The 26,791-nt window shown below is 42.5% G+C and overlaps 2 protein-coding genes and 1 pseudogene across 3 annotated transcripts in view; all 3 read right to left on the minus strand.

Moving 5' to 3' along the window:
- The window catches only part of LOC310790483 (protocadherin alpha-3-like), a gene marked incomplete at its 5' end in the record, with an annotated part of 213,351 nt that extends 207,427 nt beyond the window's left edge, over positions 1 to 5,924 (minus strand). The window contains one exon of the mRNA XM_083652187.1: positions 3,567 to 5,924. Coding sequence (XP_083508313.1) covers positions 3,567 to 5,924 — 2,358 coding nt within the window. The remainder of the gene's footprint in view (positions 1 to 3,566) is intronic.
- On the minus strand, positions 14 to 2,380 carry LOC310790784 (protocadherin alpha-3 pseudogene; annotated as a pseudogene). Its single transcript has one exon. The product of its transcript is annotated as a protocadherin alpha-3 pseudogene (transcript).
- A 7,219-nt stretch (positions 5,925 to 13,143) lies between the features above and the next one.
- LOC310790069 (protocadherin beta-16-like) lies at positions 13,144 to 26,202 on the minus strand (the record flags this gene model as incomplete). Its single annotated transcript, XM_083651766.1, has 4 exons — positions 23,824 to 26,202; positions 18,072 to 19,142; positions 15,116 to 15,125; positions 13,144 to 13,280 (listed from the first exon to the last, which is right to left on the minus strand). Exons 1-4 carry the CDS (start codon positions 26,161 to 26,163, stop codon positions 13,144 to 13,146), a joined length of 3,558 nt encoding a protein of 1,185 aa, XP_083507892.1. The 5' UTR covers positions 26,164 to 26,202.
- Positions 26,203 to 26,791: the final 589 nt, after the last annotated feature.

Raw genomic sequence — 26,791 nt, forward strand, 5'->3', positions numbered from 1 at the left:
AAAACCTATGTCATTAAAACCATCTTACCTCTCCAGATGTCCGTCTCCGATCAGGTGCCACTAGAGTATTCCCATTGCTGCCCGGCACTATAGTAGAGCCTATACTCATTCTGGGTCCAACTAACATGTATCGTCTATCTCCAGATCTGTACTGGATGCTGTGGCACAGTGTCCCGTCATAATTTGGGTCTTGTAAATACTTGGAGGAATAGTCTGTGGGTTTGGAGCACTGCATTACAATCAACACGATGATACTGATGAGAAAAAGTGTTGAAACTGAGCCCAAAGTTATCATCAGATAAAACGTCACATTATCCCCCTCTTCATCTGTTGCTGCACTTTTAACATCAGAAGCAGCAAAAGCCTCTTTGGGCTCCACAGCCTTGACAACCACAGTAGCTGTTGCTGAGAGTGAAACGTTCCCATTGTCTTTTACCAGTATGACCAGTTTATGCTCAGCCTCGTCTGTCTCTGTGAATGAGCGAAGTGTTCTTATCTGTCCTGTATAGCGGTCCAAAGCAAAGAGACTGTGGTCAGTCACTTCCTGCAGTGAAAATAATAACCAGCCGTTATATCCTATATCAGCGTCATAGGCTCTCACTTTAGTCACCAAATGTCCTGCGTTCACATTGCGGGGAATCTCCTCCACACCTTCAGCAGAACCGTTAGTGCTGACTGGATACAAGATGACTGGAGCGTTGTCGTTCTGATCCAGAATGAACACGTTCACTGTGACGTTGCTGCTTAGTGATGGAGTTCCAGAGTCTGAAGCAACAACTTGAAACTGGAATGTTTTCAGAGTTTCAAAGTCAAAACTTTTTAGCGCGGAGATTTGACCACTATCGGAATTGATATTCAGGAAAGATGCCATAGCACCCTGTCGCCCATCACCTCTTACAATATGATATGTGATTGCTGCATTTTCATTCAAATCATCATCAGAAGCACTTACAGAGAATATCGATGCACCAGGGGCATTGTTTTCCACTAAATATAGTTCAAATGGGTTCTGGCTAAAATCTGGCCGATTATCATTCACATCTGATACCTGAACGCTCAAAGTTTGTACGGTGGACAGAGGAGGCTGACCACAGTCAGCAGCTGTTATTGTGATGTCATAATGTGACACGGTTTCTCGATCTAAACGTCCCTTCGTGACAAGCGAGTACATGTTCTCTTGAATAGATGGCGTCAAATCAAATGGAACATTATCTGAGATTGTACAAATAACTTTACCGTTGAGTCCAGAATCTCTGTCCGTCACACTGATGAGGGAGATAACGCTGCCTGGTTTTGAATCTTCCGGGACTACGTTGGACAATGACGTGATTTCTATATCGGGCTTATTGTCGTTCACATCTTTGATATTTATGACCACTATACTTTCAGCCGTCCAGGGTGGCTGGCCTTTATCAGAGGCCTGCAAATCCAGTCTGTAAACCTCTGTGTCCTCAAAGTCTACGTTTCCTTTCACTCGAATCACACCAGTGATGCTGTCTAATGCAAAAGTATCATACACTTTTTTATTTTGTGTTTTGCCAAGGGTGTATTCAATAGCGCTGTTAGAACCTTCATCTAAATCTGTAGCGTTTAATTTGATCACGAGAGTTCCAACATTTGCATTTTCATATAATGAGACTGTATAGGTGTCTTGACTGAACACAGGGCGATTGTCATTGGTATCTAATACTGTGATAGTTAAATTAAGGCTCCCAGATTTCGGCGGATTGCCCCCATCAAGCGCCGTTAACACTAAACAATGCTTTGCCTTGTGCTCCCTATCCAAAGGCTTTTTCAGCACTAAAAACGGTACCCTGTCGCCTCCACTGTCTCTCACTTCAATATCAAAAATGTCGTTTGAGCTCAGCCTGTAAAAACGAACTGAATGTAAACCGACATCGGGGTCTCTAGCCGCTTGTATTTTGAAACGAGTACCTGGAGGAATATGTTCTGATATTTCCAAGCGCTGCTCACTTTCTGGAAAAGTCGGTGAGTGATCATTGACATCCGTGATTTCAACACCAACGTAGTGTATTTCCAGAGGGTTTTCAACCACAATTTTAAGGTTTATTAAACACGGACTGACTCCATCATCACAAAGCGCTTCGCGGTCGATCTTCTTTTCAACATACAATAATCCATTGTTCTGGTTTAACTGAAATAGAGCATGATTCGAGCCAGAGACAATACGGAACCGCCTGTCTGTCAAAATGTTGATGTCAAGTCCTAAATCCTTTGCGACATTTCCAACGACGGACCCCACTTTGATCTCTTCTGGAACAGAGTACCTTATCTGTGCCAAGATCTGCTCCACAAAGCACAACAACAAAAATCGGGCAATCCACCAGTTCATTCTTCGCCTTTGTCCTCTGTTTCCCATCGTGTAGCAAAAACTATGCTTTTTTCTGAAGCAAAACAGTGATCGGGGTAGGCCTACTCATGTAACCAGACTGATCAGATCCATTTCGGCAATGTCCCCCAATTAACACCTGGTTTTTAAATGCAACCTGTATCCGGATAAGCCGTCGCACAATAAATATTAACCGCTAATCATATTACTTGCGATATGCCGTCTACTCCATCAGCACATGAATGATCCAGAGATGGGCAGGGCCAATACGGAATCAGTGCCACAGCTATAAGTCACACTGACACCATGTGGCTATGGGTTACAAAATTGGACGAGGCGAAACATTGGATCAACTCATTTCCTCGCATACACTCAATATCAGCACCATGGACAGCGCCATTATATCTATTAGCTTAGCCTACATGATTTCATAATTATGTACGCATCTTCAAAATAATTATCAAAATAATATCTTCATAGCATATCTGGTTGCTTCTCGTCTAAATTCAGCGCCTTGGAGAGAGGCAATTGCATTTCAAACAGGGGGATCGATACCTAACATGTTGCTTAATGAGAAGGTGTGTGTGTGTGTGTGTGTGTGTGTGTGTGTGTGTGTGTGTGTGTGTGTGTGTGTGTGTGTGTGTGTGTGTGTGTGTGTGTGTGTGTGTGTGTGTGTGTGTGTGTGTGTGTGTGTGTGTGTGTGTGTGTGTGTGTGTGTGTGTGTGACACACCCTTGGAAGCACGACTCAGGGAGCCGGCATCAGGCCGCGGTCAAGGAGCTATCCGGGGTGCTGAACCGGCCAGACCGCCTGCAACCAGGACGCGCCGGGCCGTCACTGTCCAGGGTGCTGAACAGAGATCCCGCGCTCATAACAGCGGCTGGAGAGACTAGCCTATAGGAAAGGCCATGACATAATCTCTCTTGATTTACTGTGATATTTTGCACCTGGTTGGGAGCCTTTATAGCCACTTCTGCTTGCAGACTCCGGTGCTGATCGTTGCCAAGCTGCTCCTGTGCTCTCCATGGCTACTCCCGTTCGAGACCATTCAGTAATTTTGACTGAACCAGATGAGATGACTGCACAGGCGGTTATATTAAAACGTGATATATTGTTCTATACCCACAAAAGCATTTGTGATAATGTGTCAATACATGAAACATAATTTACTCTGTTCATCATGCAGCACCTAACCTGATATGTCATTAAAATCTTACCTCTCCAGATGTCCGCCTCCTGTCGTTGGCCACTAGAGTATTCCCATTGCTGCCCGGCACTATAGTAGAGCCTATACTCATTCTGGGTCCAACTAACATGTACCGTCTGTCTCCAGATCTGTACTGGATGCTGTGGCACAGTGTCCCGTCATAATTTGGGTCTTGTAAATACTTGGAGGAATAGTCTGTAGGTTTGGAGCACTGCATTACAATCAGCACGATGATACTGATGAGAAAAAGCGCTGAAACTGAGCCCAAAGTTATCATCAGATAGAAAGTCACATTGTTATCCTCATAATCTGTTGCGGCGCTTTTAACATCAGAAGCTGCAAACGCCTCTTTGGGCTCCACAGCCTTGATAATCACAGTAGCTGTTGCTGAGAGTGAAACGTTCCCATTGTCTTTTACCAGTATGACCAGTTTATGCTCAGCCTCGTCTGTCTCTGTGAATGAGCGAAGTGTTCGTATCTGTCCTGTATAGCGGTCCAAAGCAAAGAGACTGTGGTCAGTCACTTCCTGCAGTGAAAATAATAACCAGCCGTTATATCCTATATCAGCGTCATAGGCTCTCACTTTAGTCACCAAATGTCCTGCGTTCACATTGCGGGGAATCTCCTCCACACCTTCAGCAGAACCGTTAGTGGTGACTGGATACAAGATGACTGGAGCGTTGTCGTTCTGATCCAGAATGAACACGTTCACTGTGACGTTGCTGCTTAGTGATGGAGTTCCAGAGTCTGAAGCAACAACATGAAAGTGGAATGTTTTCAGACTTTCAAAGTCAAAACTTTTTAGAGCGGAAATAGTGCCATTGATTTCATTTATATTCAAGAAGGAGGTTACACCGGCTCCCAAACTTTTGCGGTCGAGCGAATATGTAATTACCGCGTTCTCACCTTCATCAGCATCAGACGCGCTCACTAAGAAAATTGGCATGCCGGGCTTGTTGTTTTCAGCTACATAAAAAGTATATGGGATTTCACTGAATAGCGGTTTGTTATCATTAACATCTAGCACGTCTACCTGTAACACCTTTGTAGATGACAGGGAAGGGCTTCCTAAATCCTTAGCCGTTATTGTGATGCTATACATGTTTATTGTTTCCTTATCAAGAAAGTCCTTGGTGACTAATGAGTAAGAATGTCCATCTGGCGACGGTTTTAAGTCAAACGGTAAGTCTCCCGGTACACTGCAGACCACCTGTCCGTTCACACCTGAGTCACGGTCGGTCACACCCATTAACGCCACTACAGTGCCAGGAGGTGCATCCTCGGGGATGCGACTGGAAAGGGATGTGACGTCTATTTCGGGTTGGTTATCATTCATGTCTTCCACTCTAACGACCACATTGCAGTGCGTGGAGAGAGAAACTGCACCTTTATCCGCGGCCAGGACCTTAATCTCATACACTTGCTCCTCCTCGAAATCAAGGGCCCCCTTCACCACGAGTTTCCCTGTTCTAGTGTCCAATTCAAATGGCTCAGATGACAGTCCTCTAAATTTATTCCGTAAAGAATATTCGACCTCACCGTTTACCCCTTCATCAGCATCAGATGCATTGATTCTCAACAGAAATGTTCCTGTAGGTGCGTTTTCCTTTATTGCAATGGTATATTTCTCTTTGTCACACACGGGTGAATTATCATTTATGTCAGACACAACAACAGTGATATTGATAGTAGCCGATTTTGATGGTTTTCCTCCGTCTGTAGCTGTTAGTAGTAAAGTGTGTTGAGCCATCTCTTCTCTGTCCAAAGGTCGCTGTAATATTAAAAAAGGAACCTTTCCATCTTTCCCAAATTCCTCTGTTTCCAGGCGAAAATACTGATTATGGCTTAGCTTGTATGACTGTAAGCCATTCAAACCAACATCCGAGTCGTGTGCTCCGTCCACTTGAAATCGAGTCCCAACTATAACGGATTCCAGTATTTCTAGTGTGTAGTTTTCTTCAGGATATTTAGGGAAGTTATCATTTACATCTATTATTTCAACTATTACTTGGTGCATTTCCAAAGGATTTTCGACCACTGCTTTCAGTTTTATGAGGCATGGGGCGCTTTTCCCGCACACTTCCTCCCTGTCTACTCTGTGATTCACTAACAAAGCGCCATCTCTCTGGTTTACCTGAAACAGATCTTGCTTTGCTCCCGACACGATGCGAAGATTCCTCTCCATTAGTCTTCCAAGATCCAATCCAAGGTCCTTTGCAATATTCCCAACCGCCGTCCCGACTTTCAATTCTTCCTGAATGGAATAACGTATTTCAGCAGAGATTCCTTCCAAATTTATTACAATCAGCAGAGCAAGAGAGAGAAAAATCCACACATCCAGCCATTGTCTTTTGATGTCTATCGCCATTGTTTAGCAAAAATCCTTAAATTCTTCAACAAAATGTCGGAGGATTCTAACAATTTCCTCTTGATGATAACAAACAGTACTGGCCTAACTGAACCATAATTTGGCTCGAGCAATGAACGTTAATAGTTCAATCTTCCAACGCGTCTCTGGCAGTCACTGAATGCACATAGCACCAAAATGATCCCCTCACACACAACCAAAACGTATAGTGTAACAGCGCCACCCAGTAGCTGTGATGTTGCACTGCAAGCGGACATTGTTATGACGAGAAACTTAATCAACCACTTATTTCGTTCAGTTTTCTCAGTCGTATGGCGGAAAACATCACCATTGAGTGATGAGTTGAGACAGTAACCCGTTGAGAACCCAAGTTAATAAAATAAAATAAAATAAAATAAAATAAAATAAAGTCAAATTAAATTAAATTAAATTAAATGGTAGATTTATACTCTAAATGCACTCATAAATCATTATCAATCAAATAATCAGATTGATTGATTGATTGATTGATTGATTGATTGATTGATTGATTGATTGATTGACTAAGACTGACTGATTGAGTGATTGATAGATTGCAGATTGCAGCATACACACCCTAGAAAAGTAATGTCCATTTGAATGGATGGGGGATCTGATTGGGGTATCCAACCATGCAGAAGCCAAAGTGATCCTCCCCCCATGAAGTTTCGGCAAATGTCTTATTATATTACATTATTACTACCATGTGTTAAATGTCCCAAGGGTGGGACTGGTGCAGCAGATGCTGAAAAACAATATAAATGATCAGAGAGCATGGCTTCTCTTTCCGGAACTCTTTATTTACTCACTTTTCAAATAAATGTTGTTTCTTCTGTATTTTTATTTACTGTTCAATTGATTAATATTTTATTTTACATACAATTCCAGAGATGCATTAAAATAACCCATATTGTAACCAAAATAAACACAGCCACAATTCCCTTAATGTTGTGTCAATGGCTCTGGTCCTAAGGTATAGGTTGGCCATTTCCTACACCAAACTATATACCTCACCACCATGTTCAACACTGATATCTGGTTTACATTCAGTGTAGCCTATAAGTTATTCAAATTGGCTTGTGTTAAACTTAGCTTTGATTTAAAAACACTGTCAGACCACAAAGTTACTTGTGCTTAGATTCAACAAACATTCTTGTTCACGCATGTGGTAAACACTTTAAAGTGCAAATACAAGCAGAGACTCTACAGAAAATAATGCTGAGGCTAATTGCATGCAGCCGAATACATAGCAGTGAAATATCTTTTACTGTGTGAAATAAGCTACATCACAAGACGTTTGACTGGCAGAACACATCGGCCATCAACAATTTTCCCCAAATCAAAGAAAACAATAAATAACAAATATGGTCACAGTGTCGACAGATGAGTCAGTGATTGTGGTTTATGATAATAGTAGTAGTAGTGGTGGTGGTGGTGGTGGTGCACTACTAGCACTGTGGTAGTAGTGGTAGTAGTAGTAGTAGTATAGCAGCCTAGTAGCCTAATAGTAGTAGTAGTATAGGCTAGTAGCTATAGTTGTAGTAGCTATTATTTTAGCTATCTGGTTGATACTATGTCACTATATACTGAATGTGATACATTGTGGTAGCCTGCATTTGTTGATATTCACATCCCCACTGCTGTGAGGGCTTTCTCTTTGCACACTCCCACAATATGTATTCGACTGCAGTGGTGAGCAGTGGCATCTTGTGGATCAAAGCTGCATGTACAGAGTGAGCTCAATCTGGGTCTGCATTCTTCCTGTGTCATTGTGCCTGCTGTGTGCAGACAGTACTGTTATACTGCAGCAGTGCAGGGGACATTCAGAATGAATAGCCTGTAAAATAATGATGACCATCACACACAATAATCAATCTGAAACACAGTGACTTACATAGGAACACTAAATCAGAAAACCTCCTCCCAAACGGCTATGTACTGGTTCTGGATTGAGCCTCACATAATAGGTGTGTGCGTACGAATAATGGGCTGTGTCATCCCCTCCCACATATTCTCCCTTCATTTCCAATGAAACAATTATTACAAATGCTGAAGGCACCAATATACATGTTTTTGGGAGATAGGCTACATGAGAAACGATGAGCCTACGTCTCATATCCACTGCAGCACTTGCTGTGAGACAAATGTTCTATTTTTTTGCAGGGAGTGTTCTGCAGACATGTAAGCCCCGGATGCAGCACCACGAGGTGGGGGCTGTCATGATATCAAATTACAGGCTGCTCCGGAGCACACTGCTGAGCTCCAACCCCAAGGAACAGGCAGCACGTTGCCATGGCAACGCAGTTGTATGATGTCACTGTCCAAGCAGGCGCTCGGGAAGGAAGACAGAGGGGGAGGGATGTGGGCGTGCTGCTGTACACAAAGAAAATCTGCTTCATATCCAATGACTTGCCTTGACTCTGAACAGGCCAAATCTTTTATACTAATTTATGTAACATAGCTCCCCCACAGTCACCCACCTCCCTCACCGGTACCTCTACTGCCATCACTCCATTCGTTAAGATATGCTGGGTTTCTCACCTATAGGCAAAGATGGATGCTTCTGCTTTTATTTATTAGTACATTTTTTAATTAAGCTGAGCAGCCTATATATATTCAACCCCAGACAACACTTCTAAAAACAGCAAAACTACAGTAGAACATGTTCAAAAATGTTTTTAATTAAATAAAATAATGCATTGCAACAGAATCCCCAGAGATGCTGTAGAGTTGATGACGATGTGTGGAGTTCAATGGTCTGTGTTAGCCTGTTAGTGTCAGCTGGTGGTTGTTAGCTTGTTGTTGTGTGCTGGTGCATGAATGTGTTATGTATCAGTATGCTAGTCTGTTTGGTGGCTCAGAGCAGCAGACAACAGGCAGTGTGAGTGTCCTATCTGGGTCAAATGGTGGTGGGGTGAGACACTGAGCATGTTGCAACACTCTTGGAGGGAATGAAAGAAACTGCTGCTGCATAGTGTTCCCTGTTTTGTTGTGCCAGTCACATTTCTCCAGACAAAAGAATTAAATTAAAAGTCAGAAATTAAATTAAAATCAATGTATTTAAAGGCTAATTATTAATTGTTACACATATCTGTAAGCAAAACATTCTGCTCCCAAATGGAATGTTGCCACAACAGCAGAACTACATTTTGGGGGGATTAAGGAATACTAAATCAAAGGTCAAAGTAATGCATCCTTTGGGCCTACAATCAATCTCTCCTGCTCACATACATGACCTCATCTCTCTGGGGAGATGATGTCATGTGTGACCACACACACACACACACACACACACACACACACACACACACACACGGCTGCGGGTGACTCACATATATCCATGTTGATACACACATCCAGCTGTGTAACATGTGACCTTTAGCACAATTCATCGCATTCTTCTTATAATGTATCTACATGAGGGGGCACGGTGGCTCAGTGGTAGAGCTGTCGCCTCACAGTCAGAAGGTCCTGAGTTTGATTCTCGCCTGGGACACTGTGGGCGCTGTGGTTGTGTTCCCCCCCATATCTTCAGTGCCTACTGCCCAGGTGGGGTATCTCGTCGTAAGGGCCTTTCTCTCTGTGTGGAGTTTGCATGTTCTCCCCGTGCTCCCCCAGGGGGTTCCTCCGTATATAACCCCCCCACTAAAAACATGCAGAAGATCAGATCGTCATCGTCATCCGACCAGTGACGAGACAACATCATCCGAAGTTGGTCCCCGGGCGCTGTACGAGAAAGCGACCACTGCTCCTGGCCTGCCCCCCGGAGGAAAGGACATGCCTGGATGGGTTAAATGCAGAGGACACTTTTCACCGGCCACCGTCAGCATGAGTGTGTTGTGGCCGCATGCATGTGTTGTGGTGTTCGTGTGACAATAAAAGACGGGGCTTGTCCCGTTACGAGAGAGAGTTTTTTTTACATGTGTTTACTTCCAACAGAGCTGATTGACATGACTATGTAATTCAAGCTATAGTAATGGAGGTAGAGCTAATAACAGGTCACATAATTTAACTTGTTTAATTTGCCTACCACTGATAGTTATATCAGTATACAACTTGACTTCCACAATGTAAGATAGATGTTAACTATTACTGTCAGGAAACATATGATAAAAGTCCAGTAATTCATATGTGCAAAATTCTACATTCTACATTATGCATTATATAATATACTAGAGGTAGCCTACTGTTTGCTTGTTCGTTTTAATAGCATATACCAGTAAAGAGACATATTAACTGCTTGGTTGTGCATGGTTCAATTCACCACTAGGGCAGGCCCAAGATTTCTGTTTTGCATTCAGACTTGGATTACTGGTGGGCGGAAACAGAGTGACTAATTGTGGACTACTTGGACACTAGTGCTCTTTAAGCTGTATGCAGATACAATAAGAGTATTCATCCTCATATGATGCTGAAGAAAAGGGGAATGGGAAGAAAGGGAAGAGAGTATGATAGAACTACTGGGATCTGCTCTTTTGTCAGTACACATAAAATAAATCGTACTGTTTTGTTACCGTACCAAATCACCGTCTCAGTATCAGAGAGAGAAGTTGAGATAAAAATAACTGTCACACTCTGTGTCTCATAAGCAGGTCCTTTAACTGGGTCTTGGGCTCCATACCTACTAGGCCAATAGCCAATAAGAAGTACATACATGGATTGCAACAGCTTGTGTTTAAGAGAACAGTTATATAATAGCGATGATCTAATAGAGCACATCTGGTCTGTGTAAATGCTTTGGCTTACATCCACCGGAAGAACCACAGAGAGAGATAAAGAGAGAGAAGAAATGGGCTCAAGTAACTAAAGGAGACATGGCAGCCCTGTTGATCTGTGGTTAGCAATGTCACCTCGGAGCAAGAAGGTCCTGGGTTTGTATCTCGGCCCTGGAGTTTGCATGTTCTCCCGGCGTTTGGGTGGGTTTCCTCTGGGTGCCTTGGTTTCCTTCCAACATCCATAGACATGCAGATGAGATGAAACTGTCCATGTTTCCATGTAGTTGTGATACTGTATCATACTGTGCTTATGATGTTTTCTTTACCATTTGCTAAGTTATAGGTCAACTAATGGTCGATTAGTAATATTATTGATTGCATATGAACGCATATGAATGAATAGTGTCAGGAAAAAATACTTGTTATTGGAAGTAAGTCAAATAAAAGTTTAAAACTGACAAATAAACTAAAAAAGTATCTGTGTACTGAAACTAAACAACCAGCTAAATTGATGAATCAACCAAGGTGTGGTAGCCACAGTCTACAATAAAATGACCTCAACATTCACCAGATAATTTCAGCACATTGTCAGTGGAGATTTTACTTGACTTAATCATGTTTATTAGGATATCAGCACTTTTATTCTGATCACTTGGACAGGATCCACAGTTGATTGACTTGTTAGACTATAGCATAGAAGTAAAACTACCAGATGATGCAGCTTGTTTCGAAAGTGAAGGAACATTATGCCTATTGACACACACCTCTGAGATTCAGTAGTTCATCATTTTAAGTGTAATGTTCAACAAAGTGTTCATATTTAACAGATCAGCATAGCATACAATATACTCACACTACACAATACATATTATTGCACCATCAAAACTCACTTTACAAAAGCTCTTAAATGCTTCCCTACATTACAACTTTATACAATGAATGCAATGTGAGTTGATGCTAAATAACTTCCCTACATGATTTCTGATTATCTTACTTTACACAGACTTGGCCCATAAATGTGATTGCACAGCTGTTCCAATGTTTTGTTCACTTTGAGAATAAAGCACTGGCATCAAAAAGGAAACGTTATAGATACAGATATACATATATACATAAATCATTTATATATGTATCCATAACTATGCAAATACATACAGTAATCTGTTACACATTGTGAATAAACATAACTTTCATTCAGTGGAATCAAGTTCTGACTTTTCAACTTCTTACATAATCTCAGAAGATTTTGATATTCAAGGACACCCATAGTTTGGCATCATCAAAAGTAAGCACATTGCCAGATTGGCTGGCTGTAGTTGTAAGAAAGCATCACTTAATCCACTCTGAAAGCTCATGTTTTCAATTGTGTTCATTTCACCCTGCCAGACTGCTGCAGCACACTGAATTAGGCAGTTAACAAAATCTGTTAAGTATTAGTGTTATGTTCCTCAGACACTGGTGTCAACATGGACAAAACATTCAAACACCCTGTAGGTTTAAAGTCTCTGAATTCATCAAATTGTGCCACTGCTGCCATCTTGCCTAGAAACTAGGAAAGAAATGGAAAGTTACAGAACAGTTGTCTCTTTGTCAAGACCTGAGGCTTGGAAATGCCACACAAGTGCACTGTGTCACATGCTTCAGTTCTTCATTGTGGTCCCATTAAAATGTATCTTCCATCTTGTCACACAACAGCGAGGCCTAACTAGAAACGATGGTTTGCTCAATGTCATAAAATACGTAAAACTATCAAAGCACTTTGAATATTCATGCATGAAAAAGTGAAAGGCAAATACATGGCCTCACTGCTCTTGGATGAATTGTTAATAATGGAATTCAATCTGCTTACACTCTCGCTCACACATCTAGGCCTGGTCCACCCACCCATAAAGCACAAAGTCATGTACAAAACAAAACTACTAAAGTCTAGCACATTTACAAAACACTGACTCCCCTTTGTCCTATCCTTTCAGATCCTTGTTTGATGCTTTTCTGATATTTCTTGTGCTATTTGCTGTTTCACTCCTCTATAGTTCAATTGTAGCTCACATCAATGCTCTTACAGAGCAAGACAAGTACAGAGGGTAAAAAAAGCATAACATCCCAGATTAATTTAAATTGTTTTTAGAGAGGGGAAATAGTCTCTTGAAGGCATTTCAACATTCCAATGTCTACTCCATTTGTCCATTTTGTGGCTTCTTTGAATATCCTGTACATTCTGCTTCTCCGCAAGTGTCTCCATTTGAATGTGTCTGTTTTATATATATTGAAGTCCTGGAGTGATGGTTGTAGCCATGCAATCTTATCATGCATGTTGGTGGACAGAAAGGCTATATTGATTGGTTTAGCATGTGCTTATAGAAAAACTGGTGTAAAATGGTGAGGGATAGGAAGGGGGGGGGGCTTGTCTAAGGGAGTTGCCATAGTGGCTTTTGGTCCTAAAGCATGATAGTTGCACATAGGAGTAACAGGGAGGAGACTGAGGATCAGTGAAGGGTTTGGCAATTGGGCATAGGGGTTTTTATGCGCTGGGGTTTCTCCTTTCCTTTGTCAGCTGGCATCATTCCTCTGGATAGCTGGAGGTGGGGCCTTACGTGGACCTGCTGCTGCTGGTGGTAGATGCCTGCCAATGAGAAAAGAGAATTAGACAAAATGTGAGAGAGACCCGGAGTATTGATAGCCTTGTGATTGGCCAGATTCTGACGTCTCTCATGCAGCCGGGGAATTCAGGCAGAACGACAGAGTGGGTGGGGGGTGGGGGCTGTGGGCAGGCAAGGATGAGGGAGAGTGGTTGCTAAGTAACTGGGTGATTGGTTTCACTTTGCATCTCCCCTGCACAAAGAATTGGGTCACAATTCACACTGTAGCAGACAGGAATTCGCATGTGTCATCCTGTGAACTCAGTAACATTAACATTTAACATTCAATCCAATCACAATTCTAAACAATCCAATCACACAAAAACAGAACAGTCCAATCCCATTTACAAGCATTCCGAAATATAATACAGTATACTTGTAATCTGTATTAGTGATGGGTCAGTAGGGGATGTAAAAGATGTTTTACTTGTTTTTTTTACATGCACGTGACCCTTTTGAGAGCACATTGATTGAATTAGAACAGCACAGATCTATTAGTAGATTCCACATGTGTGCTAAGTGCCAGATTGTGAAAAAGCAAAGCCAGAGAGTGGCAACCCTGTTAGGTGCATCATTGAGTTTTCAAAAACTGTAATCAATGAGCTTTGAATGAGAACATCTGGGTTTTATTGTGTGCTTCATGATTATTCCAGGGACATGTGTGTGGTTCAGGGGTTGGCTGCAGTCATGTGTGACAGTTTGTGTTTTGTGAAAGGCAATAACTAGGAAGGGTATATTAATGCTCTTAATCTGGATTACCACTTTTGCTTGATTCTCTGCCAAACAGACCATAGATTATCATTGTTATCATCAGTATCATTATGATTATTATATGGTTGAATGACTTTGTCCCTTGGGGTCAAGTGAGGTCATTAGAATTATCCATTACACTTAAAGGCTCTGTTGAGGGTTAGAGTTAGTCACACTAAATGTTTGGGGAGAGAAGGAAACAGAACAGAAGTAACAAGAGCACCTAATACAAGTATCCCCTTTATAGCTGTACAGTACCAATAGCAACAGACTATTACATTCATTATTTGTTTGGACAGACCGCTTTGAGGATGAGTCTGTAGTGTAATATGAGTAAGAGTACCCAAAACACATTTGATGTCAATTGCAATTAAAACAATCTCCTTCTCTAAGAGGGGGAAAAAACAAGACACAAATACTAGATATTCGACTGAGAACAAAACAAACACAAAAACAGTTCAAACACAGTTCTATAACATCATTCATAAAGGGGATCCAGGGCGGGGGAGTGAGACTCCTGCATACCTCCAGCTGCAGAGTGGACTTCCCTCATTTAGGATACTTTAGAGTGGGGAGAAAAGAAACAAGCAATTCAATAGTCAGATCATTGCAAGCACAAAAAGGAATCTTTGAGTATTTATCGTATGATGGCTAAATTAATTGACTTTGTCTCCATTCAGTTGAAACGATCATAGAATTCATTATGATATGTCATGGCACTATCATTAAAATGTATCTTTGGCAGGGGGCTACAGACAAACATGAATAGTGTGGCAGTTTGTATACCACATTATGGCAGTTTGTGAAGGAATTGTACGTTATTCAGATTCAAAAATAAGACAAATCTTTGTTCTTCCTGCCCATACTTACCATTTTAACAGAAACCCTTATTATATTATAATTATAATTATAATTATTATTATTATTATTATTATTATTATTATTATTATTATTATTATTATTAATAATAATAATAATAATAATAATAACAATCATCATCATAATATTAATAATAATAAGTCAATAAAGTACAGATGTATGTTGTGAAAATTGTAGTGTCAACTCTCACTTTGGACAATCTGGACATAGAAAACAAACAACCAGAAATAGGTCAGTTAGAACTGTACAGCATGCTGAGCAAACTCATAACAAATGCCCTGACTCTCCCATGCTCCAGACTTCTTCCTGCACCCTCTTTTCACTCTTCAGTGATACAACATGAGGGGGGAGGGGAAGTAAGGGCTCTGCACCACAAAGGTGGGGGGGGGGGGGGGGGGCAGCACTGAAATTCTCTACACCACAGCAATGCAGCCAGGTTCTGCTGCTGTGATGCTCATACAGGGTTTAGCATGAAGCATGTGTATTGAAAACAAATAGCAGGAGCAATATGAGGAAAAGCCAACAGATCATTAATAAAATGAACATAGGCTCTCAACCTAGGTTTCTGTTTGAGTACATACGACTTGTGTCTCACATGTAACATGTCTGCCTTGCTGCAGCTTCCTTTCTGTTATCACTGAGCATTGTATCACAGTGATTCCCAAACTGGGGTAGGCATACCCCTGGGTATGTTGAGCTACTACAGGGTACTACTACTTGAGAGAAACAGGAAACATGGACAAATGTAAGAATAAACCATGAAAATAAATAAAATGTTAAAATAAATCTGCTCAGGAGGCACTAATTGCAACTCTTTCACTCCATTTCTTATTTTGTAATGTTACGTTTTTCAAAAGGTAGGTTATCATTCATTCATTGCATCATATGCTATAGTTTTCTCTTGCCGTTTTCTAAGCAAAATGTAGTCAGGTAAAGGGGGTAGAGGTCTGCTACCCAACCCGGACCCGACAGGACCCGAGACCCAATTGTCGGGTAAGGTCGTGTAGAGCCTGGTTTTTAAATAGACAATTAGGGCTCGGTCGGGTAGGGCTCGTTATGCTCACTGAAGTAAAAAATGAGTGTCATTGTCAGGCTGGGCGGAGCCAGAGACACACCCCCTCTCAACTCCAGAAGCTCATGCTCTGTCACAGGCTGGAAGACAGACACAGACACACACTGGTCTGCTACCCGACCCAAATCCAACAGGACCCCAGACCTGATGGTGGGGTATAGAGTCGTGCAGGGCCTGGTTCTTAATTAACAATTAGGGCTCAGTTCGGGTAGGCGAGCAGAGCCATCCAGTTTAGACCCGTGCAGGGCTCTAGGATTCAAACATTAGGGAAAGGGGGTACTGAAGCCCAAAAAGGTTTGAGAACCACTGCAGTATAGCAATGTAACCACAGTCAGTTCATTTTTATATAGGTCACAAGCCAAAATCACACATCATCACATCAGTTAAAACAAATGATATCACATTTTAGCAGCAGGTACTGCAGCTGTTTAATCCTACAGGAAAATACTTTCAATAAATAGCCATTTGTTGCTTTACAGAGGTAAAGGATGTGAGCCTTAAATAAGGTTTACAGGGGAGGAGAGGAGGTGGAGGCGAGGGGAAGGGAAGGGAAGGGAAGGGAAATAAGTACTACCACTACCACTGTTTAACACTTGACACTTTATACACTAGCAATATCACATGCTACGCACGCTCGATTCCTAGGCTCGCATGCTGCACAGGCTCGCCTCACCCGCCCTGCAGCTCGTCCGCTGCACGTTGCATATGCAGTTCGGCCGCTACACGGCCTCAACTGCAGCTCGGCTGCTGCGTGGCCTCGCCTGCTCTATTGGCAACAGGAAGAGTGACATGACTGATGACATTATCACTGGTGACATCACTGATGACATCACATCATTAGGTAATTAGGGCAATCAGCTAATTAAAAGATATGGCTCTGTCAGGTCACCCGCAGGGCATGGGGCGAACATGCAAACTCCACACAGAAAGGCCCTTTTGACGACCCCACCCGGGCGGTGGGCACTCGAGGACATGCGGACGGGCACGCACTCCTTCAGCGCTCACAGCGCCCCAGGTCGGAATCGAACCCAGGACCTTCTAGCTGTGAGGCGACAGCGAGACCCAGGACAGCCCCCTCACCCCACCCACCTTCCATGAATCTGCCCAACTGCATAGCCACTATTAGCACCCCTTTCCCAGGCTACACACAGACCCCCGCCCCGCCAGGACCTTGTCCTCCATGGGGCATACGTTACCCATGCACTGGCCGGACCTTGCTGGGCCAGTGGCCCACATTTAAGCACCACTCCCGGGGTACAGACAGCCAGCTGCCCCCCTGGAGGTACCATATCAAATGTTGCTTGCATGCTTGCTAATGCGTACTTTGCTATCTAGCTATAGCTAACATCAATGTTTGGCTGCTGCAGTACTCGCCTGCCTTGCTTGCACTAACTGCTTTTAGTTTTTGGCTTGTATTTTTGAAGGAAAATACCACAGAGCTATACATGTACACTTGCGGATCTGTACGCATACACTTCATGGTCAGCGCTCCGGCGCTGCAGATGGATGTATCTCGAGCAGAGGCCAGACAGAGGCAGGGCCGAGGGCTAGGCAGAGGGCAGACAAGGCCAGGTCAGAGGGTAGACCAGTGCAGAGCAGAGGCCAGACAAGGCCAGGTCAGAGGGCAGACCAGAGCAGGGCAGAGCAAGGCAGGGCAGGTCATAGCAGGCAGGGATGGGACACGAACCAGGTCTCTTGCGATGAGGAAGTTGAAAGGCTTTTATGCTACCGGTCTAACTAACCCACCTCCTTACATGTCAGCTATCTATTTTAATATCACTGCCGTTACGTTTAAGGCAGCCAGAGATCGATGCTATTTAAAGGTTGCACTCGCATGTTGTCGATATGAGACATGAACCCATGTTGACATTACATGGGTACATATTATAGTGTATAACTTTTCGTAGGTTTTAGTATGAACGTTTCATGAGAAAAGTCTGAAAACAAAAATTAGGAGATGAATGCAGGCTCTAACTCACTTGGATTTTGTTTTTTATTCAGAAATGATGTGTTAAGATTAAGGAGTAAGGGGTTGTTCAAATGGAGGTACAAAGGGACACCACTCGTACTGTACCTGCAGAGTGGAGGGTGCTGAGCCGCTAGTCTCTGACATTCCTGTGCTCCTTGGTATACTGGACACGATGTACCTGGAGCCCTTTGGCACAGGCTGTCTGACCACCAGCTTTCCTTTCCTGGTCTCTGCTAGAAACAGACTGTACCAGTAGGCATCGTTGGAGACCAGAGTGGAATCTGCGATGGTGGAGTTCCTCTCACTGAGCACACTGTTCCTGCAGGGAGGAGCCACTTTGCTGGGCTTGGGTTTCTGACACTTGAGCACGATGGTGACCAATATGGTGATCAAGAGGAGAAATGACACCGAGCCCAGACCGATGACCAAGTACAGGTTTAAGTCTGAGAAGATGTCATATTCCAGAGGCACTTCTGTCATGTCAGAGTAGGCCTTAACAGCAGTCTCCACTGTGGACAGCTTGATGGTGACTGTAGCAGACAGAGCAGGCTGCCCGTTGTCCTTGGCAACAACAACCAGTCGTTGGTGACGTGGATCTCTGTAGCTGAACATTCTCATAGTCCGAATCTCTCCGTTGTATTGGTCCAGACTGAATAAGGTGGCATCAGTCACCTGTAGAAACTGGTAGGTAATCCGAGAGTTAAGTACAGAGTCAGTGTCTATGGCTATCACCTTGGCAACCAGAGAGCCTTTATCGGTGGATCTAGGGATCTTCTCCTCCACCACGGAGCCATGCGCGCGCCATGGAGAGACAATGACCGGAGTGTTGTCATTCTGGTCCACAATGATGATGTGGACGGTCACATTACTGCTGAGTGGAAGAACACCAGAGTCTCTGGCCTCAATGTGGAAAAGGAACTCCTTCTCGATCTCATAGTCAAAGGTCTTTAGTGCGTAAAGATTACCGTTCTCTGGATTGATGGAGAACAGCATGGACATGGAGGTGTTTGCTATCTCCTTCTCTAGAATGAAGTAAACTAGATACTGGTTTTCATGAAGGTCTGGGTCAAACGCAGTGAGGGAACTTAGCAAGGCCCCAGGTGCATTATTCTCCATGACTCGGATAGTATAGAAGGACTGTGGGAACTGTGGAACATTATCATTAACATCCAGCAGTTCTAACGTCATAGTTTCATTATCAGACAATGGAGGAGAACCTCTGTCTGTCACAGTAAAACTGATGTCATATTCTGGAACCTTCTCGCGGTCCAATGGTTCTGAAATAATCAATTCAAAATAATTATCTGAGGATTCTCTTAGTTTGAAAGGCAAGTTATCAGCAATATGAAGATCAACTACTCCATTATCACCTGAATCTTTATCACTGACACTAACCACTGCTATCACTGTGTCTACAGGTGCACTCTCTTTTATAGGAGTTTGAAATGATTTGATGGAAATCTCTGGGTGATTGTCATTCATATCTGTCACCAATATAGTCAGTTTACACTGCCCAGATAAGGAATTTGGCCCTTTATCAGTGGCAATAACCTCCATATCATAAATATTGAAATCCTCATAATTGATCATTTCTTTCACTCTTATTTCTCCATTATCCACGTTCAATGTAAAGGTGTTTTGTGTTTTCTCTGATGTATACAAACTATACGAGTAAATTATATCTGAATTTGACCCTTCATCTAAATCAGTGGCATTCAATTTAATCACTAGACTGCCAATAGGGGAGTTTTCCATGACATCTATTTTGTAGCTTTCTCTGTCAAATGTAGGGGCGTTGTCGTTGATATCAAGGACACGAACAATGATGCTGGCTGTACCGGTGCGTGTGGGAACTCCTCCATCCACAGCAGTGAGGATTAGATTGTGAACAGCCTGCTTCTCTCTATCCAAAGCCTTTTTCAGAATCAAATCAGCAAACTTTGACCCTTCTCTCCCGGTCTGAATTTCTATAGTAAAATGTTCGCTTGAGCTCAGGTGGTAGTCTTTTACCGAATTGGCTCCAACATCCGGGTCTACAGCATTATTCAACGAGAATCGCTCACCAACGGCACTTGATTCAGAGATATCCAAATGCATCGTGCCCCGTCGAAAGTGTGGAGCATTATCATTAACATCCATGATTTCCACCTCGATATTAAACATTCGTATTGGGTTTTCAATCGTAGCATCCAGTCTAAGAAAGCAGGACGTTGTTGTCTTGGAAGGACACAAATGTTCCCTGTCCACCGTTTCCAAAATATACAGTTCTCCTGTTTCTTTGTTAACGTCAATATATTTTTTATTGGCCACAGCATCTATACGCATTTTCCGTTTATTCAGTGTCTTCACATCCAGATCCAAATCAGCTGCTAAATTAGCAACAACCGCACCTTCCTCCATTTCTTCTGGAATAGAATAATGAGTAACCGCAGATGTCGGTTTCATGGTGGTAGAAAGAAGTAGAAAGACTGAGACGTACCCTGTCCAAAGCAACTGAAGGGTGTGACGCGCCATTGGGAGGAATCCCTGCGTAAAGCTTTGGAATATGAACAAAAAACTTTGTTCCTTGTCAAATAACCAATGCAGGTTTTTAAGTTAAACGTTCCATAATATTGAGTCCGAGAGAGCTGTGCATACTATCGCTTTCTTCCCTGCAATGAAGTGTCACGTGGACGATGAGCTTATCGTTGGCTATAGGCTATATGATTTCACGGTGAGCAGCGACCCGCTGAGCCATTTCTAAGGCTTTACACACAGAAGAAGAAAACTTTTGGTAAGATTGGAAGATTCTTGAATCTTGAATCTTGAATCTTGAATCTTGAATTGAATCTTGAATCTTGAAGATTCAAAATAATAGGCTACATCTTCGTTAGAATATAACAGGATCAAAAAGTGTTTTGCAAAGTTCATTGGTAAATTCTTACCTACAGGTTTTCGCATCTGATGGTTGTGATCATCAATGATGATATGATAATCAAAATTATGATCATCATATTTGCCTGTATTCTTCCGTTTTGGCTTGTTTGTATCTTGCTATTGTTTAAATAGGCTATATGCCTACTTGCTGAAATTTACACATTAAATCAATGTAAAGCTTTCTTTAGGCTATAAACCGTTCATCCATGTTGTTGTGCCGAGTTTTAGCATATCCGTGCGTAAACGCCGCGCGTAATTGAGATTGATCTTGCTTATGGGCATATCTATCTTGTTTATTTTTTAATAGTCTAATTGATGATTTTCCTCCGATGTCTAAGTTTTATTCAACATGTTTAATTTCTTCATGGGTCCCGAGTTTTACGCATGTATCCGAAGCCCTGAAGGCAGTGCGTAATGGAACTCATTCCCGGGGAAAATGCTGAGATGAAGACTATGAAGAAACTACGTTTTAGTATAGGAGAAATATATGACGCAAATGAAAAATACTTGTGATTAAAGTGATGCCCACTTTTATTAAAGACGCCACGAGTTTACAGCAGGCTTACGATGTAGGCCTAAATGTGTCATTCAGGTCGGCAATAGGCTACATTAATTTGATATCTTAGACCTTTACTTTATATGCAGAGCGACTTCAGATATAAGCAGTGTTGGGCAAGTTAGTTTCAAAATGTAATATACTACATATTACTAGTTAATTTCATTTGAAATTTACGTTACTTTACAATATTACTGTCTGTGTATAACGTATTACTTATTACACTACTTTGCAGTATACTTTCAGCAAAACAACAGCAGTAGCAACTGCAGAATGACATCGCCGCCCCGGTACCATCCCGAAAAATAATTTCAACCGTCTTGTAGTCAGTGTAAACCGCCCAAGATTCTAAATGTTATGCTTTTCCTTGGTTATTGATAGTGGTTATTTGCATAAGAACACACAATTAAATTAGAAAATTATTGTATCTTTGTTTAAATATGTGCTTTGATGATGATTTTTTTACTCAATTTGTAACTTGTGTTAGTGTTACATGACAAAGTAACTAGTATAATATTACTGAAATCCTATTTGTAATAAGTTATATTACTGAGTTACTGCTAAAAGTAATATATTACATGTAATATGTTACCTTTGTAATTAGTTACCCCCAACACTGGATATAAGTCTAGAATATTCTAAATCGCCTACCATTGCATGCAGCTGAGCCAACAGTAAAGACAAAAATACAATGATTTGTGCGGTCAGTGTTGTAGAAAACGCAACGGCAGATGCAGTGGTCATGTTGGTAAGAAGAACATGTATACTGAAAACCTCTCGAAGCCACATAAGTCACTGGGTAGAAGATTGGCGTGTGAACAAACACCAATCTTTTTTAACGGTGAAACCAACATTTAATTAAAATGTTCCATTATAACGAGTCCAGCAAATATGTAGAACATGTCTCGCTTTCTTTCCTCCAAGTGCCACGGGGAAGAGAGGGCCGCATATTGTGCTCAAGCAATTTGTGCAGCGATTCAATTAACCTTGGGGGAAAATAGCCTAACTTTTGTATAAGATTAAAGATACTGTTTCCATTACAAAATATAAGGACAAAAATATCGGGTTATCGATATTGATCAATTCTGAATGTGGTTTATAATCACATTAGCCCAAATTACAACTTTAAATCTTGCCTATATGTGCAGTTTTGCTATTATTTTAAATGTATTTTCAGATAATTATCTCATTATTAAATACTGCCCATGTAAAGGCTTATGCATCACAGTTAGTTAATTCCTTCTTGCTCCGTTCATCCATCCACGTATAGGCTACGATTGTATAGCTGTTTTGTTTATGGTAACTTTTGATGTTAAGTGTTATGTCAAACTTCATAACACTAGCTTAATTTTCTTATAAGCGAGGTTGAGGAATGGATACATGTAGCTGCAGAACGGAATGGTTTTGAAAGTATGCACGTGATCACTTTGTGCCATGGATTTGATGAATATGGTCGCTGCCGGAGCACGGGCCAGCCCAGAGCAACCACTGCTGTCACAGACCCCAGGAAGACTAGCTGTCGTCTCGGCGGCAGCTAATGGGGATCATTTTAATAAACAAACGCCACGAGAGCTGTCCGAGGTGCTGAACGCAACAACGCTCCTGCAGTTAGAGGTCTGCCTGTCGCTGTCCCATGCAACCAGGTAGCAGGGGTGCTTCCCACCGCAGCGCTAGGCTGGCGCCTGCGGGAGTAGACCGCCTATGATATCTGCTCTAATCTGTGATTTCCTGTGCCTGTTTGGCGGTCTATATAAGTCTGTATGTTGTCAGAGCTGGTGAATCTTGGAAAAAGCTTCCCAAACTATGCTCCTGCATGGTTCCCTGAGTCCTCGTCACCCTCCTCTGTCAGTGAGAGAGTGTCTCCCTGGTTGTGTTTTTTTTTTACCTTTATTTATACAGGGGAAGTCTCACTGAGAGCAATGCTCTCTTTTTCAGGAGCGCCCTGTTCACATTCACACACACATTCACACCTGGAAGCTGCCCAGTACAACCACAGTCTGATCTGCTGGCCACTGATCAGATCCACTCGAGCAGTTGGGGTTAAGGGCCTTGCTCAAGGGCACCTCAGTGGTGGTAATGAGGGAGAGACAAGCACTGCCTTCCCCACCCAGATTTATCCTGCCGGTCCTGGGGATTGAACCGACGACCTTCCGGTCACAAGCTCGCTTCTCTAACCGTTGGGCCACCACTGTGTTGGGTCTGATGGCGTAGATTTAGTTTATAGATGTTCGCACTCACTTTCACACTTATGTTTATTCCCTGCCCTGATTGGTAGTAGCCTTTATTATCTTTTTGAAAGGGCAAAGAGAGTTAAACCAGCTGTTTCTGCGTCTTCTCTGCACTTGGGTTGCAACACATATTTTTGTTTAAAAGACACTATCTTACCTGCAGAGTGGAGGCTGCTGAGTCGCTAGTCTCTGACATTCCTGTGCTCCTTGGTATACTGGACACGATGTACCTGGAGCCCTTTGGCACAGGCTGTCTGACCACCAGCTTTCCTTTCCTGGTCTCCGCTAGAAACAGACTGTACCAGTAGGCATCGTTGGAGACCAGAGTGGAATCTGCGATGGTGGAGTTCCTCTCACTGAGCACACTGTTCCTGCAGGGAGGAGCCACTTTGCTGGGATTGGGTTTCTGACACTTGAGCACGATGGTGACCAATATGGTGATCAAGAGGAGAAATGACACCGAGCCCAGACCGATGACCAAATACAGGTTTAAGTCTGAGAAGATGTCATATTCCAGAGGCACTTCTGTCATGTCAGAGTAGGCCTTAACAGCAGTCTCCACTGTGGACAGCTTGATGGTGACTGTAGCAGACAGAGCAGGCTGCCCGTTGTCCTTGGCAACAACAACCAGTCGTTGGTGACGTGGATCTCTGTAGCTGAACATTCTCATAGTCCGGATCTCTCCGTTGTATTGGTCCAGACTGAATAAGGTGGCATCAGTCACCTGGAGAAACTGGTAGGCAATCCGAGAGTTCTGGACCGAGTCAGTGTCTATAGCTATCACCTTGGCAACCAGGGAGCCTTTATCGGTGGATCTGGGGATCTTCTCCTCTACCACCGAGCCATGCGCGCGCCATGGAGAGACAATGACCGGAGCGTTGTCGTTCTGGTCCACAATGATGATGTGGACGGTCACGTTACTGCTGAGTGGAGGAACACCAGAGTCTCTGGCCTCAATGTGGAAAAGGAACTCCTTCTCGATCTCATAGTCAAAGGTCTTTAGTGCGTAAAGATTACCATTCTCTGGATTGATGGAGAACAGCATGGACATGGAGGTGTTGGCTATCTCCTTCTCTAGGATGAAATAAACTAGATACTGGTTTTCATGGAGGTCTGGGTCAAACGCAGTGAGGGAACTTAACAAGGCACCAGGTGCATTATTCTCCATGACTCGGATAGTATAGAAGGACTGAGGGAACTGTGGAACATTATCATTAACATCCAGCAGTTCTAACGTCATAGTTTCATTATCAGACAATGGAGGAGAACCTCTGTCTGTCACAGTGAAACTGATGTCATATTCTGGAACCTTCTCGCGGTCCAATGGTTCTGAAATAATCAATTCAAAATAATTATCTGAGGATTCTCTTAGTTTGAAAGGCAAGTTATCACCAATATGAAGATCAACTACTCCATTATCACCTGAATCTTTATCACTGACACTAACCACTGCTATCACTGTGTCTACAGGTGCACTCTCTTTTATAGGAGTTTGAAATGATTTGATGGAAATTTCTGGGTGATTATCATTCATATCTGTCACCAATATTGTCAGTTTACACTGCCCAGATAAGGAATTTGGCCCTTTATCAGTGGCAATAACCTCCATATCATAAATATTGAAATCCTCATAATTGATCATTTCTTTCACTCTTATTTCTCCATTATCCACGTTCAATGTAAAAGTGTTTTGTGTTTTCTCTGATGTATACAAACTATAAGAGTAAAATATATCTGAATTTGACCCTTCATCTAAATCAGTGGCATTCAGTTTAATTACTAGACTGCCAATAGGGGAGTTTTCCATGACATCTATTTTGTAGCTTTCTCTGTCAAATGTAGGGGCGTTGTCGTTGATATCAAGGACACGAACAATGATGCTGGCTGTACCGGTGCGCGTGGGAATTCCTCCATCCACAGCAGTAAGGATTAGATTGTGAACAGCCTGCTTCTCTCTATCCAAAGTCTTTTTCAGAATCAAATCAGCAAACTTTGACCCATCTCTCCCAGTCTGAATTTCTATGGTAAAATGTTCGCTTAAGCTCAGGTGATAATTCTTCACAGAATTTGTTCCAACATCCGGGTCTACAGCGTTATTCAACGAGAATCGCTCACCAACGGCACTTGATTCAGAGATATCCAAATGCATCGTGTCCCGTCGAAAATGTGGAGCATTATCATTAATATCGATGATTTCCACCTCGATATTAAACATTCGTATTGGGTTTTGAATCGTAGCATCCAATTTAAGAAAGCAGGACGTTGTTGTTTTTAAAGGGCACAACAACTCTCGGTCTATGTTTTCCAAAATATAGAGCTCTCCCGTGTCCTTGTTGATGTCTAGATATTTTTTATTGCCGACCACATCTATCCGCATTTTTCTTTTTTTCAGAGTATTTACATCTAATCCCAAATCAGTTGCTAGATTGGCAACAACAGAGCCTCCCTCCATTTCTTCTGGAACGGAATAATGGGTAACAGCAGATGTCCTGTTCATGGTGGCAGAAAGTAAAATAAATACAGCAACGTACCCCCTCCAAGAAAACCGAAGGATGTGATGCGCCATTGTTCAGAGGAGTCTGTGCGTAAAGCCTGTGAATTAGGCAATTAATGCAGGAACGAGCAGCCCTCTTGTTAAACTGCACAATCCAACGTCGGCCATGAAGGAAAACGTCTCATTATAGCCTATAGGCGGCAAGAGAGACGTGCGTGTAATACGTCTCCATGTGACCGTGCCTGTGCCTCCAATGAACGGTGAGAACGATGACCTCATTATTGAGTATGATTTCTCAGTGAACAGCGACGCAGAGTTCTGTCTGACCCTTTGCAGCTCTAGAATACAATCAGGTAATTCAAATGTTCGTGAGATTAAAGAAAATGTGGAGATGACATTATCATTAAAACATGTTAGAATTAAATTACACTGTGTTTTTCTGTTGGGATACAATCAGAGGTCTTCAAAGCGGGAGGCGGGCGTCCCCGCAGGGGGCTCCATGCAGTTTCAGTGGAGGCTCAGAGAATAGAAGTGAAAATTAGTTATCAAAAGGAGATCACATAGAATAGCCTAAATGTGTGTGATTTGGTTAAAGAGATCAAGTCGTTTTGGGGAATTTGACAGTTTTTCC

The sequence above is a fragment of the Poromitra crassiceps genome (assembly GCF_964638095.1).
Source record: "Poromitra crassiceps genome assembly, chromosome: 15".
Classification (NCBI taxonomy): domain Eukaryota; kingdom Metazoa; phylum Chordata; class Actinopteri; order Beryciformes; family Melamphaidae; genus Poromitra; species Poromitra crassiceps.